Source organism: Aspergillus mulundensis (assembly GCF_003369625.1).
Source record: "Aspergillus mulundensis strain DSM 5745 chromosome Unknown scaffold_1, whole genome shotgun sequence".
NCBI classification, from domain to species: domain Eukaryota; kingdom Fungi; phylum Ascomycota; class Eurotiomycetes; order Eurotiales; family Aspergillaceae; genus Aspergillus; species Aspergillus mulundensis.
Genome location: NW_020797889.1, coordinates 1,686,314 through 1,703,348, shown reverse-complemented (window position 1 = coordinate 1,703,348; position 17,035 = coordinate 1,686,314). Strand labels below are relative to the sequence as shown.

The 17,035-nt window shown below is 51.9% G+C and overlaps 6 protein-coding genes across 6 annotated transcripts; 3 read left to right on the top strand and 3 right to left on the bottom strand.

Annotated features, from left to right (window-relative positions):
- Nucleotides 1-563: 563 nt before the first annotated feature.
- DSM5745_02073 (uncharacterized protein) lies at nucleotides 564-1,289 on the top strand (the record flags this gene model as incomplete). Its single annotated transcript, XM_026744089.1, has 2 exons — nucleotides 564-579; nucleotides 628-1,289. The coding sequence occupies 2 exons, from the start codon at nucleotides 564-566 to the stop codon at nucleotides 1,287-1,289; spliced, it is 678 nt and encodes a 225-aa protein (XP_026607252.1).
- Nucleotides 1,290-1,946: 657 nt separating this feature from the next.
- DSM5745_02072 (putative pyrimidine 5'-nucleotidase) lies at nucleotides 1,947-2,898 on the bottom strand (the record flags this gene model as incomplete). The annotated part of the gene is made up of 3 exons (XM_026744088.1): nucleotides 1,947-2,110; nucleotides 2,166-2,591; nucleotides 2,673-2,898. The coding sequence occupies 3 exons, from the start codon at nucleotides 2,896-2,898 to the stop codon at nucleotides 1,947-1,949; spliced, it is 816 nt and encodes a 271-aa protein (XP_026607251.1).
- A 566-nt stretch (nucleotides 2,899-3,464) lies between these two features.
- On the top strand, nucleotides 3,465-5,873 carry DSM5745_02071 (uncharacterized protein; the record flags this gene model as incomplete). Its single annotated transcript, XM_026744087.1, has 1 exon — nucleotides 3,465-5,873. The coding sequence occupies one exon, from the start codon at nucleotides 3,465-3,467 to the stop codon at nucleotides 5,871-5,873; it is 2,409 nt and encodes an 802-aa protein (XP_026607250.1).
- A 1,773-nt stretch (nucleotides 5,874-7,646) lies between these two features.
- Nucleotides 7,647-10,899, top strand: DSM5745_02070 (KH domain protein; the record flags this gene model as incomplete). The annotated part of the gene is made up of 5 exons (XM_026744086.1): nucleotides 7,647-8,174; nucleotides 8,262-8,543; nucleotides 8,594-9,055; nucleotides 9,106-9,430; nucleotides 9,482-10,899. The coding sequence occupies 5 exons, from the start codon at nucleotides 7,647-7,649 to the stop codon at nucleotides 10,897-10,899; spliced, it is 3,015 nt and encodes a 1,004-aa protein (XP_026607249.1).
- A 1,212-nt stretch (nucleotides 10,900-12,111) lies between these two features.
- Nucleotides 12,112-13,855, bottom strand: DSM5745_02069 (uncharacterized protein; the record flags this gene model as incomplete). The annotated part of the gene is made up of 2 exons (XM_026744085.1): nucleotides 12,112-13,664; nucleotides 13,732-13,855. The coding sequence occupies 2 exons, from the start codon at nucleotides 13,853-13,855 to the stop codon at nucleotides 12,112-12,114; spliced, it is 1,677 nt and encodes a 558-aa protein (XP_026607248.1).
- A 1,039-nt stretch (nucleotides 13,856-14,894) lies between these two features.
- On the bottom strand, nucleotides 14,895-16,188 carry DSM5745_02068 (uncharacterized protein; the record flags this gene model as incomplete). Its single annotated transcript, XM_026744084.1, has 4 exons — nucleotides 14,895-15,066; nucleotides 15,122-15,480; nucleotides 15,533-16,113; nucleotides 16,158-16,188. 4 exons carry the CDS (start codon nucleotides 16,186-16,188, stop codon nucleotides 14,895-14,897), a joined length of 1,143 nt encoding a protein of 380 aa, XP_026607247.1.
- Between the last annotated feature and the right edge of the window lie 847 nt (nucleotides 16,189-17,035).

The window sequence follows — 17,035 nt, the reverse complement described above, 5'->3', positions numbered from 1 at the left end:
GATCGCTCTGTCTTAGCAAATATTTGATCAACTTTGTACCTGTTCCCAGAGCCCATGTGATGCAAAGCCCCCTTGTTCCTCCTTGCTTTGATTGACCTTAGGTAGGTCTCTCTACGAACGAATCCCCACGATGTGTCAAGCTCAGGAGTCAAAAGCTCGTTGGGACCGCGGGGTTCGTGGGGATGGCTCTGTACGAAAGGAGCTATCTCCTGAGTTACCAGTACCCATTCCATGTTACGATGGCAAGTTCAGCAGCCCAAGGGAGTGCCTGGCTTGCCCTCAGATAGCGTTGAAGGTATAAATTACTTCCTATTCGTTCTCTCTTAGATACTCGATTATCACCTAAATATTTCTGGTTTTCCACATTGTTCGTTTGCTTCCAGAGCCAAGTGTGCCCAGCCGTCAAAATATATATTCATCTTCTACGGTTTCAAAAAAGATCCCGACAAATATATGTCTTTTCGCCCTCAAATACCCATATTACTTGATGATGCGGCGTCTGAGTTTTTCGAATTTCTTTTTGGCCCCAGTCAGCGTGGCCGCTGCATCTCCTCTGCCAAACAATGGGCCGAGAGATCAGTTGGAGTATAAGGACGTGCCTATAGCCAATTGGTTTTTATGGTCTAGCGGTATCGAACAAGATCGATCTGTGCACGCCCCTCAGGAATGAAAAGAAGCAAGCCAGACCCGACAATTCATCAGACGAACCATGTGATCCCTACATATACTGTTGGGGCTCGTGGACCGGAATCATCGACAAGCTGGACTACATCCAGGACTTCGGATTCACAGCGGTCCAGACCTCACCAGTGGTGGAGAAAATACCAGATGACACGGTCCACGGAGAAGCATACCACGGATACTGGCCGCAGAATATGTATGCCTTGAACGAGCACTTCGGGACCGCAGACGAACTTCGAAGGCTGTTTAAGGAGCTGCACAAGCGAGGAATGTACCTCATGGTCGACGTTGTGATCAACGACATGGCACAAGCTGTCAATAATTCAACGACAGATGATGGCGAGCCCAGCATCAACTGGTCACGGCTGATCCCCTTCAACGACGAGAAGTATTATCATCCATTTTTCAAAATCCAAACGCTAACAAAACGCAGTTTAATAAGGCCAAGAGCCGCACATGAAAGGCCAATACGCGCCGTACAACCGAGAAACGCTCTGGAAAACATCGTACCGCACCCACGACCCTCTCTACAATACCACAGCAACGCTCAACAAGCTCCGCAACCACGCAATCCGCCTCGACAAGCACTACGTCTTAACCACACCTAAGAGCAGTACATCGACGGTTCTACATATCCCACTCGAAAGGGCACTGAAGGCTTTCAGATCGCCTGTCTTCTCGAACCAAGGGCCCCGGGGTGGTCCGTATATTTTACTATCCCTGGTGCATTCAAGCCAGGGCTTGAGGCGGTGGAGTTTCTGGGTTGCCAATGAGTCACTGCGAATCATAAGGGGAGGATCGTTTTCCAGATGGATAAGGGTGAGCCGAAGGCTTTCTTTCCGGTGTCACGGCTTTTGGGTTTGAAGAAAGGAAGGGAAAGAAGGGGGAGTTTTGGGGGGTTGCTGGGAACGGCATTGCTACGGAGAAGAATCATTCTCTCAATGAGGACGTCGTTGAGCGGGGTTCTTTTGGGCATGAGGTCTCGGTGTCTATCACTATTCTTCTTTTGAGTATTGCCGTTGGCGCTGCAAATTGGGTTCATTGAGGGGATGTTTTTCTTTCCTTCAGTTTCTCAAGATAGATGGTCTGTCGTTTTCTGTTAGAATATATAGCTGTAGTAATTGTTGACATGCTCTATGAAACTATTACCATTTTATCCATGACAATATATACTGTAGAAGTTTATAGTAATAAGGGTGTAAGCATGCATCATAACATCAATCGTGGTACGCGGTCCGCATCTAGTATATTTACCCACCGTCTAATCAGGATTTCTTGAACAGCTGAGGGAAGCATGTCCGTAACTCCTCCAGGCTCCGGATCTGGAACTGAGAGGCCGGAGCCTTTGGCACAGGAAGCTCCGGCTCAACGATGTGCGCAACCTGCCATCCTCGAGCCGCAGCAGCCTTGCAGTTCAGGCCAGAGTCATCTTCACAATGTCAGCGTCCACAAGTCCAAGAACTCAGAAAGAGGATATTTCCTACCAACAAAGTAACACTGGGTCTTATCCGTCGCACAAGCATCCCTTTCCGCCTTATCATACATCATCTGCGATGGCTTGCAAATAAGCGGCGGGTTTGCATAATCGCAGTACGTGATACCCTCGAACAGATCATCCACCTCTAGCAGTTTCACCACCCGTTTGCCGTGGTTCACGTATGCATTTGTCAAGAGCCAAAGCTTAACCTTGTCTCGGTCGATGTCTTCTAGGAGCTGGCGCAGTTTGGGGTCCGGCTTGAGGATGTCATCTAGTGGGAGGGCGTCGTCGACGAGGCGGTTGAACTCGAGCGCGTCGATCTTGTGGTGGCGCGTAAGACCTTCAATAGCCAGACCGTATTCTCGGTAGTATTTCATGTGCAGCATGTGGGCATCTTCTGAGCTCAGGGAGAGGTGGTTCACGAAAAACTCGTCTATGCAGGGAGTCGGTTAGAGAGGATTCCAGGCGGATGACTCGAACGAGTTGCAGACGGATCAAGGGAGGTTCCACGTACGGATCAGCTTTTGCATTTCATCGTGGATGTTGCTTTCTGCGCGAAATGCCCGGTTAGTTGTGATTCCGGCGAAGCGTTCGCGCAGCGCGGGGTTGGATAGGGGTGTTCGGACTTCTTGAGTAGAGCTGGTGAGAGCGAAGTCAGTCTGGATCGATTCTGGAATCCAAAAGAAGATACCCACGCAATTGTCTATGTCAAAGAAGAAGATTGGTCGAGTGTCCGCCATTGTGCTCAGATAATTCACTCTGGTCGAGGCGAGTCCTGGTCTTTGAACGCGAAATGGAGTGCGGGTCGGTGGTGAGCGATATGCGGGGGGAAGGGTGAATGCGTGGGATGCGGGAATGGACCTGGAGAGGCGAAGCGGCACAAGATAACTCATCTTTCACTGAGGTATGAGTCACACATCGCTTACCAATATTTAAAAAAGCGACAAACTACACAATCTTGTATACGACCCCTAGATCAACACCCTACAAAGCAGGGATGCTTGAAAAGCAGCCAGGGCAACAATGAAAGCGGTTTAGCGTGATTCGCGGCCAAGACTCCGAGCAGGTGATCGGTTCTGCTCAACCGAACCGAAGCTTCACCGCGGACTGCACTTTCGAGTTTCATCCAGCTCAGCTCGACTTCAGTTTTCTCGCAACTCAGTCACTCCTGATCCCTTAAGAAACTGGCAAAAGTCAAAGGGACAGGCAGCTTGCGGGACACTGAATTCAAAGAGGGCGTTTAAGAGTACTAATTCACATCTCGGGTTGCAGGGATCCATATTCCTTTTTCAACTGTTCCTAGAACATGGCAGCGACGCAGCTTCCCACGAGGAGCGTTGGCCCTAAACTATCGACAGCGGAAGAGACCAAGGAGTATGAGAAGATTCTTAGAATAAGCGAGGACATCTTTTCTGGGACTCACCCTAGGTTGAAGGTTCCGCAGCAGTTTGTCCGCAAAGTCGCGTCTCGCAACCCGCCTGCGACGGTGACGCCTCAGAACAAGGCAAACGACAAGGCGGGCTCGCCTTCCAAAGCTCTGACTCGCCATGTCGCGTCTACAACCAGGCCCGTTAGCTCTCCGAGCACAGATTCTACCAATGGCCCTTCGATTACAGCTCCTCCCCGTATCCTCCCTAAACCCACTTCCGAAATTGATCCGATATTTCTAGAGAAGTCAGAGGACTTGGTGAGAGCTGAACTACAGCTGCAGAGACAAAGAGTGGAAAGAGAGATACGGGAGCAGGTCGATTTAAGGAGACAGGAATCAAAACAGAAAGTATCCGTACAGGACGCGACTCCTGATTTTGACGTCTCTGACGTTCTCTCACGAGCACTCGAGCTGGTCAAACCATCCCCGGCACCCGAGGTTGCGGCGCCGAGTGACTCGTTTGATGACAACTCCTTCTACTCTAGTAGAGCCCCTGACTCCCCGCAGCACGGTGACCATAAGTCGTCGTCGGCGTCTTCTGTACCCGGGGAGCATAGCGCCGGGGCTATTGGAGAAAGATACTCAGATGAGTTGCATCGGCTTGAGGCCCTCAACCGTCCTGATTCGGATCAGTCAATGCAAGATACTTACTCCATTGCAGACCCCCGACCTTCGTCTCAAAGGCAGCCGCACCATACACAAGCGTACAGGGCACATACTCGCCAACAGGCCGAACCGCTGGACGAACCTGAATACTCACCTCCAGCTCCCGGTGTGGCGCCAATGGAAAGGGTAGAATCATACGAACCTTCGAGAACTATGCCAAACGGGCCCAAACGCCGGGCAGTTGACCCTCGAGATCGCTATGCTAGACGGTCGATCTCTCCGGCAGACGGAGTACGAGTTATACGAAACCATATCACGTCACCAGCGGCTCCCCAACCGTCCAGAGTCTCCCCTCTCGCCATTGCTAAGGTCCCCTCCGTTAACCAACATCATGATTCGCGTTCGGAGTATGATGTGGAGCGCCGAGGAAGCCCTGAGGTGCCGGCCCAACCTCCAGTATCCAGGAAGCGTAGGAGATTGCAAGATGACAGAGTGGTTTATAGAACGTCAGGTGGTGGCTCGATCAAGCCTTTCGTCAAAGAGGAGCCTGTATCCCCTCCTCCCTTTGCAGATTCTGCGCCCATTTACCGTCCTCGTGTTCAAGAAGGACCCGTTTATATTGATGTTCCCTCACCCCGCTATACTCCGGTGGCAGACCGAAGAGAGCCAGCATTAAGAACATCAGGATATGGGATGGAACCTTACGATGAGGTTCAAAGCGATCAGGTCGTACCCCGTACGGCTTCGCGACTCGGCACCCAGAGGCCAATGCGGGATGATCAGGACTTGAGGAGAGTTGCGAGTTTGCATCAGGCCCGGAAACCGGAGTGGGCGCGTGAATATGTTGACCAGCAAAGTCCCCATCCTGCTCGTAACGGACCGTATACGGTTGTTGAACGCGCGCCGCAGCAAGATAGCGCACGGTACTTCGAGGAACTTACACCAAGGCGTTATGCCTCGCCTATGCCGCCACCATTGCCGGAAAGCTACTATAGCGATTATGTTGTGGAGGCACCTCCGCGACGAATTGTTATAGACGAGCATGGTAACCAGTATTACGAGGCCCTCCCGGCACCGAGAGTTTCAGCAATGCCGCCGCCAGCCAGTCGGATCCCGAGGGCCGACTTGTACGAGGCGCCTCCGCAGATGCGCCACGCTAGCGTACGGGCCGCGTCAGTTGCTGAAGATCCATACGGTGGTCGAAGATATGTACAGGAAATACCTCAGGGGACTTATCGACGAGTGGCAGATTATGCTCGGCCTGCACCGGCTGAAAGGCGCCCTTTCGCAGCGCCGTTCGAGGTGCGAGAGCCGTACCCGCGTAGTAGCAGCGTGCAGGTCCATGATTGGACACCCCGGCAAAGTCACTATGCGGAGGAAGCTGAGCTGCCCCGAGAGAGGATAGTGCGAATCCCAAGTGTGCGGCCACCGACGACCAGATACCAGGAACCGCGCGAGGTGATTCAACGGGTGGAGAGCGTTCATCCTGGTGGTCGCGACACGAGCGTATACATTGACGAGGAGATGCGACGGCCAAGAGACTACATTGAGCGGCCCGTTCAATATGTAGCTGCACGGCCTGTGGCCCGTGAGGAGCGGTACTACGAGAACGGCGAGCCCGAGCGAGTTGCGCTCGATGGTTCGAGAGATGTAGTCCACCGAGTTTCTCAGCGGTATTGAGAGGTAGATTTTGTGTCAAGAGGATGATTTGATTGCAAGCATTGGTGTGGTTCTTGTACAGTGATATCAAAAAGCAACAGTTGCCAGCTTTGACTACAAAATAGCGAGTTAAAAGCGATCCTCAAATGGTACCTCAAAATATCAGAAAATCTTTCCATCAAAGTCTGTAGTTCTCCCCGCCTTATCGCGGTATTAACTATCCCTCTCTTTCTATTCAGCTACACAGTTCGCCGACGTCATCTGCCGGGCAGACAGCGGTGGGTCAGGCCAGATGATGCTTTGATGCTTCCAAGACGCAGGTTCATAGGCCGGGAAGTAAAGAGAAGCACTCCGTAGAGTTTACAGGCATGAGCTTGCACCGGGTGCCGTGGAACTTAGTCTTCTGCCAGAAAGAAGCTTAAATACTCCGGAGTCTGGCTGTTTTTCCTATGTTGCGAACTTGACCAGCTTTGATCTGATCATCACCGGGTGAAAGGGTTGATCCACTCTGTCATACCAACGAGCCTTGATGAGTTGTCTAGCTAGCAGAGCTCACAAGACAATAGTTGTCTGCAAGTTGTAGATATGTTTGCTGGAAATAAGCATGGATACTGTGTCCTTAGCGAACCCTGGCGGGCGCAGTCAGACACCTGTTGATGATTCCGAGTCCAGACCGGGCTCTACAGACGCACGTGACCTGTTCCCTCGCTTGTTCTCGAAATGGAATCATCGGTGGACCGTGCTGAACCTGATTGCGATCATGACGAGGACTGGGATGCTTGGGATGGAGCTCATGGGATCCTCCATTCCGGTGTTGTTCCGTTGCTGAGGGGAAGTTCTTGTTCCAACTGGATGTCGGAGCAATAACTTGGATGCAGATTCCAGGAACATCCTGCCCAGCTTCAGCCTCGGCCAAGCTCAGCCCTGTCTTGACCTCCTACATCCCTTGTTTTTGGGCCCCGAAAGGAACGCAAAGCCATTGTAAGATAGACACTCGTGTCGAGTGCTAAAGCGGGAGGTTATTATCGAGGACGAGAGTCACGGTTGCCCTTGTAGTCGTACTTTGGTTGGGTGATGTGATATGCGTAACATGCAGTGGGTTGAGACATCCGCAGTTCCCGCGACATAAGAAGCAAAGATAATACTGCTCTAAGCACATGGAAAGACTCAATCAAGGCTGCAAAATAAACGCTTGAAAAGCTGAAGAAAGTACCTTCAGGTGACCATATTGCCGTTGTTGACCGTTGTGGTGGTCAGACCTTGCTGGATTCAGCCGTTGATTTTCCTCCATCTCGATCCGTCTCGATCTGCTCTCCCACTCTGGCGCTCGTCCTCTCTCGCTCTCGCTGGTAGACTCTTCTTCACCTTCACACCTCACCAACCTCTCCCCATCCCATCCCACCACTGTCCTACCTCCTCTGCCAGCTTTACTTCTCTTATACTTTCTCCCTTTCTTTTCTTCTCTGTTTCTTTTCCTGCTCTCCTTTCCCTTCTTTTTTCTGCCTCCATTCCTCTTTCTGCCCACCATCCCTCGATACCCGTTTTAGGTTGCTGAATTCATTCCGCCCATTCCCATCCCAATCCACTCTCCTCCGCGCCCATTCCTCTTCCATCCTCATTCCTGTCGTGAACGGCGCACTCAACCTTGGGAAAAACCACTTTCTCCTTCCGTTTTCTCCTCTCTTCCCCGTTCCTCTCCCTCCGACGCCCGCCATATTCTCCGCCTGACTCCCATCGTCTCTCTCCCCTCGATTCGTTCAAGGGGTTAGAGATTCGATTCGATCCTGCTCTGATATGCACAAGATCACCAACTTTACGGGCCAGGCCCGTCATGGTTGGGAACGAATGACACCGACCTTCGGCATGTCGCGCCCTCACGCGGAGATGGCCTCTCACTCCCTGCGACGGCCCCATGGCGCACCTCCGATGACCCCGCCGACCGGTATCGATCCTACTGTCAACCTCTCCTTCAATGTGCCGTTTTCCTCGACGCTCGCCGGTCCCGATGTGGATGACGTACTGCACGCAAGCCCCAACGCCCTTCAGCGATGGTCTTTTCCCGAGGGCACCCCCGAAGGCACGCCCATTCACCAGCTGCCCGTTCACACCAACAACGTCGAGTCGCTACGGAATCTCTGCCGCCAAATCACGGAAAGCAGCAATGGGAGGGTTGAGGCGCTCATCAGCTCGTCGGAGCCCAAAACCGTTCCATCTCTACAACGCCGGCCACAGGGATTAGCTACCAATGTCTGCATTACCGGTGACGGAGAGACGGTGCGAAAAATGCGAGCCAAGATCATGAATGATACGCCTATCTTGCTGGTATGTACATATACTCGGGTCTTTTATTTGCTGGCTTTCGGTGCCTCGAGTTTTGAGTCATGTCTCACTAACTGTTTCACTATGCAGCGATGTGCGACCGTCGACGTTGATACGCATCTTATCACGGATAACCAGACCAAGGAAGTCAGGCCGCCTGTTTTGGAGCACTTGGACACCCTGGCCGCCTACACTGGCACGGATATCTTCTTGCTCACCCCTAAGCTTCGCGATACGGATAGTGCCGTTGTTTCATCGTACGGATATGCCTCCGACAATGGGCTGGACCAGCGTTTCCGGGTCTGCATCTACGGAGATATGGAGAGCACGGAACATGCCAAGACCAGAGTTTTGATCATGATCGATCAAATTGTGAGTTTTGCTGTTCCTTCGTTTGGGTAAATCGTGCTAATTGAACAAAGCTCAAACGTCACGTGGATGCAGTCAAGCTGGACCTGACCACACACACCTTGGTTTGCGGTCGGACTCGCAAGAACATCAAGCTCATTGAAGCCGCCACTGGTACCGCCATCTACTTTCCTCCTCCGTTCCCGCGCATCTTCGGTTACATTCCGCCGGGCGCCCACCGCCGCAGTGAGGACGAAGTTTACATCACGGGAGAGACTCAGGAACAAATTGCTCGGGCTAAGCAGAAGCTGCATGAGCTGGTTATGGGCGTGAAGGTCTATGTCAAGGACGTCGTGGTCAACTCGAATAAAATCGATAACGTCTTGCTTGATCGGTTGGACAAGGTCCGGAAGGTTATGGAGATGAATGGCTCCTACGTACTTTTCCCGCAATTGGGTAGCCAGCGGGGTATCGTTCGTATCCAAGGAACTGATGTGCTGCACGTCGAGCGCACTGTTAGGGAGATCATGGCATTGGTACGGCCCCCAAGCTAACCTACGATTGAACGCAACTAACGATTCATCAGGCTGGCCAATTCTACAGTGCCTCATGGTGGATTCTTGTGCCTGACCCAACTCCAGGCGCAGGGCGGACCCCTTCTCATGCAGAAGTCCGAACGATGCTTTCCGACATATGTACCAATTCTGGCGCTGAGGTCAGCTTCGATAATCTGAACTTCACCATCAACGGATCCGACGACGCTGTCAAGGCTGCCATGATGGTCATCAACCAGATTCCCTTTGTCCAGCGCAGCCAGTATCAGATGCGTGTAAAGATCGAGTTGGCGAATGAGCATAAGGAGTTTGTCAGTGGCAAGAAGAACGGCAAGATCAATAAGATTATGGGACAAAGTGAGTGCTAACCATTAATACCGGAAATGGGAATTCACTGACAGTGGATAGGTAACGTACAAATCATCTTCGATGGCTTCAACGAGTACAACTTCTACATCGACGTCTGTGGAAACCAGTTTGAGTCGACTAAGAGCGGTCTCGATCTTGTCGAACAGGAAATGCCGGCATCGATCTCATTCCACGTCCCAGATCAGTATCACAAGAGGATCATTGGTATTGGTGGTCAGCATATTCAACGTATCATGAAGAAGTACTCTGTCTTCGTCAAGTTCTCCAATGCCATGGACCGCGGCGGTATGGGCAAAGACGATGATGACATCAAGGTCGACAATGTCATCTGCCGGACTCCTGCACGGAATGCGCAGAGCCTCGACCTCGTTAAACAAGAGATCATGGACATGGTTGAGAAGGTCGACGCTGAGTATGTTTCTGAGCGTGTTGTGATCAATCGACTATATCACCGTGAACTTCTTGCACGTATGACGGAGATTGACGAACTCGAGAAGAAATGGAACTGCAAGATCGAGTTCCCTAGCACCGAACTTGCGAGTGACGTTGTTACGATTTCTGGTCCTGAGTATCAGGTTCCTCAAGCCGTCGATGCCTTGCTGGGAATGGTGCCCGAAAGCCATGAGCTCCTATTCCAGACCTCTCCCGAGCTGCGAGAGTTCTTCAAGGGAGCAGACTTCCGCGAGGACGTCTGTGCGAAACTGAAGGACCAGTACGAGGTTGATACTACTGTGGATATCCAGGACGCACCACCGGCTTCTGAGAATGGCTCGGATTCGCCTACGTTCCCTCCCGATGACCGTGTCGTCCTCGGGTACACGCGCAACAACGCTGGTGGTCTGAAAGACGCAATTGATTTCTTGATCTCTCGACTTGTTGCCCACGGTCTCGATGCCACCACGGTTAAAGGGGCCATCCCACGACCTAAATCTGACTCGTTTGAGGAGTCCCTGCCGTTCTTTGACTCGAAACTGTTGCAGCATGCTCCTACTCCAATTGCGACGGACTCTCCCACTCGGCCTAGCTTCACCGACGAGTCCAGTGAACGTGGATCAATCTTCGAGCGACTCAGGAAGCCCGGCAGCATCTCCTCGTTCTCCTCGTTTATCGGCCGCAAGAACCATTCCGCCTCCCCCGCCTCATTTTTCAAGCACGCCTCCAGCAATGCCTCAAAGGCGTCTCTGGTTTCCATGGAGTCCCGGGATAGCGGCTACCGCAATCCGTGGAATGACTCCGGCGTGAACCTCCCCGAGGACGACCTCCCTGCCCTTGGGAGTTCCCACAGCCACAGCAGCAGCAATGGCTGGCCCGCGCGCTTTGACACGAAATTTCCATTCGGTACCGCGCCGGGGGACATGACACCCAAGCATGACCTCCGGGCTTCTTTTGATAGTGGTCGTCCTAGCACTTCCAATTCTACTTCTGGATACCCGGCCCCTATTGGGCCACCGCGTTAAAATCAATGTCAATTTGCAGCAGTATACCCCAAGAGAAATTTCAGTTTCAATTTTGTTGTCATTATCCTTTTGCCATCTTTACTGTTACGAGCGAATTGTTGCTTTCGGACTTTGTCTTTGATGTTTTTGACCGTGTTCCTTTTTGATACCAAAGAGAGTTGAGTTGTATGTGCTCTGCTATCTACAAGCATGGCGCTGAAAGAAAATCGCGGATTGAATCATGGTCGGCTGGGACTCGACCTGACTTGGATTGTGAGGGCACTACTACCACCCTATGAACCTATTCAGGACACGGTCTGTCTGTTCATCAGCTCCGCTGGGCCTTCGATTGTGGCCACTGTGCTATAACATGAACTCGAGTGCCTTCACCCACCTCCCTAGCTCCAGTCAACCAGCCGGCCAGTTTTTGTTAAAAGAACATTACCTACCTACCTATCTATCTATCTACAGCTATGATACCAACTGAAATGATGGAGTATGTCGGTGTTCATTTACCTAGTTGTTCCGGCTTTTGCTTTGCTTCAAGTTCTTATTATACCAACTTGCTCCTCTCTGTTTTTTTGGATTGCTTGCCTTGAGAGTTTGTTTCTAGCTTTATATACCTGAGTACACTTTTGTAGGTAGTTAGTTTATTGACTCCCCTCAACGTTCGAGTTAGTAGTTTGATAGGGAGAAGAGGAATAGAGATATTTGCGAGATGTGCTGTCCTTGTTATCATGAGTAGGGGTCGAAGGAAAGGAGGCTGGCTTTCTTGCCGTAGGGTCTTGCGGCTCGTGCTGCACCATGATCTATGTCGTTTTCTGTATGCATTAGGTATGTTCTTGCCGCATAACATAGCAGTGTAAAGCCCTGTAGCATGCGAGATCGCACAACTTGGGGTGTATTGAATATCTGGCGAATTTGTGGTTAACGCAGTATACCTGAAACACATGAGCAGAGCAACCCGAGCTATGATTATTGCGTAAAGTGGCTCATCAGATGATTAGAAAGGGTATATACACATATATCAGGAACCAAAATCAACATCCATGGCAGCAGATACAGAGACGGAAACGGAGTGGGTATTTAGGTGGGTGGGTAGATAGGGTGCACCAACTAGCTAGCTGCAAGGTTAAATCATCCATGGTTCGACGAGAAAATTGAGTGATATTACGCATACACCGGAAGAGATCATTAGAGAAAGGTAGAGGGATCAAGGCGAAGAAGCCAAGCTCAAAACGCCACGCCGATAGCAGTGGCAGAGTGTCGGTGGCGGTCGACGTCAAGGTCGTAGGGATGAGTGTGGTAGTCGTAGTTCGGGTCACTCCGCTGCTGGATCTCGTGGATTGTCGGGTGCAGGCTTGATTGAGTTTGGCGGGGGAAAGGATTTGCGGAGGCGTATGGGTACGGCGTCTCGAAATCCTTGTCGACACGGGAATCAAGAGTTGACGACCTTGTCTGTGCTGGAGTTGTGTGTGAAACAGGCGGCGTTGAGATTCCGGTAGTAGTGCTGTTGAGTTTGAAGCCTCCTGGTACAGGCACAGGGGCAGGAACAGTTGGTGTAGATGGCGTGAGAGTCGACCCGCTCAGGGTGCGAGAGCGGATGCGCATGGAAAGTTTGTCGCTCAGGCTTAGGCTTGGCTTGCGCGAGGACGACGAGGTGGAAGGGAAGACAGGGGCGTTCATTGCAGCCGTAGAAGTAGGGGTTCTGGGGGGTGTGGCTGTGGTTTGTTGGAGGACCCATTGCGTAACGCGGCTGGCGCGAGATTGAGGGCGAGATGAGGTAGATAGTGTGGCCATGGATGGTGCGAAGGAACGGTGTTCGGGTTCAATATACGTTCCCACATCCATTGACGCTGTTCGGGGCTCGTAGGATTCCCTTGACGGGACGGGTGGCAGGGCTTTGTTCTTGACCTGGGTCTGCGTAAAGGTCTGTGTAGTCGTAGGTTTTGTGGTTCTCTGTGTAATAGATGCAGATGCAGTGGCATCGTGTGAATGTATTGCTTGGGGAGGGGCATGGTTTGAAAGAGGGGTCCTGCCCACGCCCACAACTGAATCCGGCCAAGGGGTGGGAGGGGAAGAAGAAGGAAATGCACTGGTAGCCAGACCAGTGGCTATCGACGGAGAAGCGTTAGAAAAGCGAAGAGAAAAGTGCGGGATCAAAGGGCTGCTGAGAGGACTAGGGCCTGGGGCTTGTCTCTCCATGAGCAAATCGATAGTTGCAAGTGACGACCGACGAGAGCCGGAGCCTACTGGCTTCCGAGGTAGGTTGAATGAAGAAGAAGGCCGATGAGCATGAGAAACGACTGTTCGGGGACGAGCCTGATAGGAGAAGTCCGTCATGACTGAGTAGGCTTTCGGTGGCCGAGCTATAGCTGCTGCCTGGGGTTGATCGGTATCCAGGCCGAAGTCGAAGTCACTGAAGCGGGGAAGCTCAGGGAGCTTGTTCGCTGGGCTCTGAAAACTAAGCTCCAGAGGTCGGTAGCTCCTATGAACTGGGACTGTTGTGAGGGAGCGGGTAAGCATCGTTGTACTAGTCCCTGACACCACTCTGAAGTCTGTAGGTGCGCTGATCCTCACGGGGACCGTTGACTTGCGTCTGAATGACATGCTTGCCCGGCTAGAAGCTCGAGAGGCGAGATTCTTGCCTTCGTCCATGACCCAAGAAGGGAATGAAGATGCGCGGGGTGGTGGACCTGGGCTGGGAAGGTCGTCATAGACGACCAGCTTCATGGGAGGGACGAGGTGTGGTTGAGAGTGGCATATTTGCATCTCTCGCTCAGCGCCTATTGAGGGGAAGGTGTCAGTCGGTGTCTTTGATAAGCGCCGGGGTGGATGAGTGTGTGTGCATACCTCTCTGTTCCATGGCTTGCCGATGGCGGGCGCGCTCATCATCGCCACTTGAGTCGAGGCAGAACAAGCAGGATGAGACCCATCCAGTGAATCCGGACCCTGCTTGCTCAATTGCCCTCTGCATCGCTACCAGAGCTTAGAGCTGGTGGCCCATTCCCTTGGATGAAGTGCGGAATGTTCCAGGGAACTGGGGAGGGGTAGGGAATGACAGAAAACAACCCAAGAAGAAAAAAATATGAACAAGAAAGCAAAAACCCCAAAAGTAGCGGTATGAGAAGGAAAGACCAGCGAGGAATCAACCTACGCAGACATCAAGTCATCGAAACTCAAAAGCTCAAGAGGGCATGCAGCAGTAGATAGACTAGGGCGGCGGCAGCAGAAACAGAAATAATCGTCGGGAAATGAGTTCAGGGCATCCGTTCAAGAAGCACCTGCTTCAACTCAGTTGGACAAAGGAAGGAGGCGCTCGAGTCTGGCCAACATCAACCATGCAACGTGGGCATCCATGGTTCCATGGCATCCCGCTGCTCAGGCACCCTCATGCTCTGATAAGGTCAGGAGCAGGTGTCGTCCAGCCATAGTTTTGTTGCAGGCCAGTCATCATGCTGCATGCCAGCCCTCCTCGGCCAGCGTGTCGAACCATTGACCCGCGATTGTGCAGGGCGTGCATTCCATTTGTCGGGCGACTGTGGAGATGTCACATTGGCTCTGCCAGATCACCTGGAGGCTGGAGCTAAATGACGCTGCATTGTGGCGGGCGCGTAACGGTGGGATTCTATTGCTTGACTCGCGGGGATTGGCAAACGAACCCTGTAGGACGCTGATCGTTGGCTAACTGGGCCCTCGCTCTCATGCATGAATGGACCCTAGTGATGAAAAAGAAAACAAGTTGCTTTTGGGGGGCAGACTGCACTTGCAGAATCGATGGATGAGGGGCAGGGATTTAGGAGAGAGTTGGGGAGTGGAGAGGGGAAGACGGAGGACGGGAGCGGTTTGGAGTCTTGGACCCTTGCATGACCGATAGTCATCATGTTTGTTTTTAACAATACTAGACTATACAGAGCGCTTCAAATACACTCAAACCCAAGGCTAAACAGAAACCAATAAGTATGTAACAAAGGAGTGAGAAGAAATGTCATCCATTGTGCGTGAAGTCCCCTGCGCTATCTACTCCAGACATTGTCGTCGTCCAGATCTCTGTAGTCCCACGCAGGTGTTTTGGGACTCGCATCTTGATCATCCAGTTCTTGCAGCTTAGCCTGCTTGTTTGAGATTTCGGTGTTTCCTCCTGCATCGTTGGTCGCCCGTTCATCAACTGGATCACCGGACGGTCTTCTGTAGCGCAAGTCAGCAACAGTCACACCATGTTAAATTGGATTGCACTACATACTGAAAGTGCTTGGGCTCGTCCTCGACCGCCACTGAGCCAAATGCTCGTTGAATGTGTCCCCGCTCCTCCTCTTCTGCCTCTCGATCTTCTACGACAAGATCCACTAACTGACTGCGGTGAGAGCCTTGTGATTTTGGCGAGTCGGTACCCTTTCGTTGAGGTTTTGAGTTTTCAGAGCGTTCTGGCCGTGAACTCCTCGAGGCACGGCTCTCGCTAGTTCTATGTCCGCTGCTTGATGCATGAGACTTTCTGCTTTTCCTCGCCCTCTTCACCAATGCTGGTTGCGTACTCGAGCGCGAGGGAGCGGGGCTGGCCAGTCGTTGGTCCTTGGGAACAAGATTGGCAGTGATAACCGGATACTAATTCATTTCAGTGTGCGTTGTGTTTTTGGGCTACTAACGATGAACTTACGTTGAAGTCGCCGAACTCGAGCTCCCGGGCTTGGGAGAAGAGCTTCTCGTCAGCATCATCCAAGGTACTCTCCTCGGACGCACTGTGCGAGCGATACCGGTCGAGAGTGCTGCCGCGTCGACTGCTACTGCTACCTTCGGAGCCCCCAAGCAAGGGGGTTCGACTATTCACCTCACCTGGCTGAGGGAGCCAGTATTTCGCCTTCCCACCACGTTCGTACCTCATGCCGTGCATCACTCGTCTCACCCGCGAATCTGAATCCGCATGAGGGATGATGTGGTCCCCCGAGTCGAAAAGCCTGTATGCGTAATTTTCGCCGCGCAGAGTGATTTTTGTGTCTTCAATCAGATCTTTCGCCCCGAGCGCATCACGAAGAGCGTACTTCACCGGTAGGCGAGCGGCCGAAATGTTCGAATCCGCATAATCGTGCCAGGAGAACGCGTACCAATGAGCAACCGCAAACATAGGCATCTCAAAACAGGTCAAACTGTCTTGGATGGCAGCTGCGAGGTTGTCCGGTGTATAGTCCCCGGTGGCATTGGGCAAAGCCCCCAGCCATTGCAGGATTGACAGGAAAAACCCTTGCCAATAAGAAGCAAAGATAATAAGTTTGACGCAAAGGAACTTGGGAACCGGACGAAAAGGCGCCAGGTCATGATGAAGACAAACCCAAAACAACGCCAGCGAGTAAAGACTAATGGTAACGCTAATATTGTACAGGATCCCTGTCCAAAGGTAGCCGGAAGATAAGCCCAAGTAACCTTCTTTATAGGTGTCTGTTGCTTTCATTATAATGGAAACGATGGCGAGAACCGGCTTCAGCCATGTATATTGCAAAATGCCGCGCTTCACAGTGAGGAAGGTATATGGGTCAGAGATATCAACTTTGGATAGAAAGTGATTCAGTGGCCAAGCATGTTGTACGGGCGGACGGCCGTGCATCATAATAATCACAGCCCTTTCGCCGCCGAGAAAGTTTATGAGTAGCTGGAAGAATGTGTAGATCGTGAAGGCCTGCGGATCCCGTCAACAATGGTAGGATCATACCTCCAACAATTGGAAATACCTCGTATACATCACGAATGGGAGCCAGCCATAGTGACGCCTTCAGTGATACAATGCTTGCCCAAGAAGACGCCGCGTATATGGGGACCCTGTTACGATAAGCAGAGTACAGGTAACGGTCACGCGAGATCCAAGACTAACATTAACAGTATGCGAACGACATATCGTTGAAGGAGCGGCTTGCGGTAGTTTTTCCTGGCGCAACTAATCAGCACTAATAAGAGGACAGATTAGGCGAATGCCTATAGTATCGTGGGCGTACGTCTGAAGCCATATAGACCTAGGAGGGAAGATATGCCGTTAGTATAGCTCTAGCATTCGAGGAAAATGGGAGAAGCTGAGTTCGTACACAAAAGAGAGCAACGTGGCAACCAGTGACGAGACACCGGCAACTATTACTGCAGCTCGAGCTAAGCTTGAGCCTGTCCCGCCAGACGA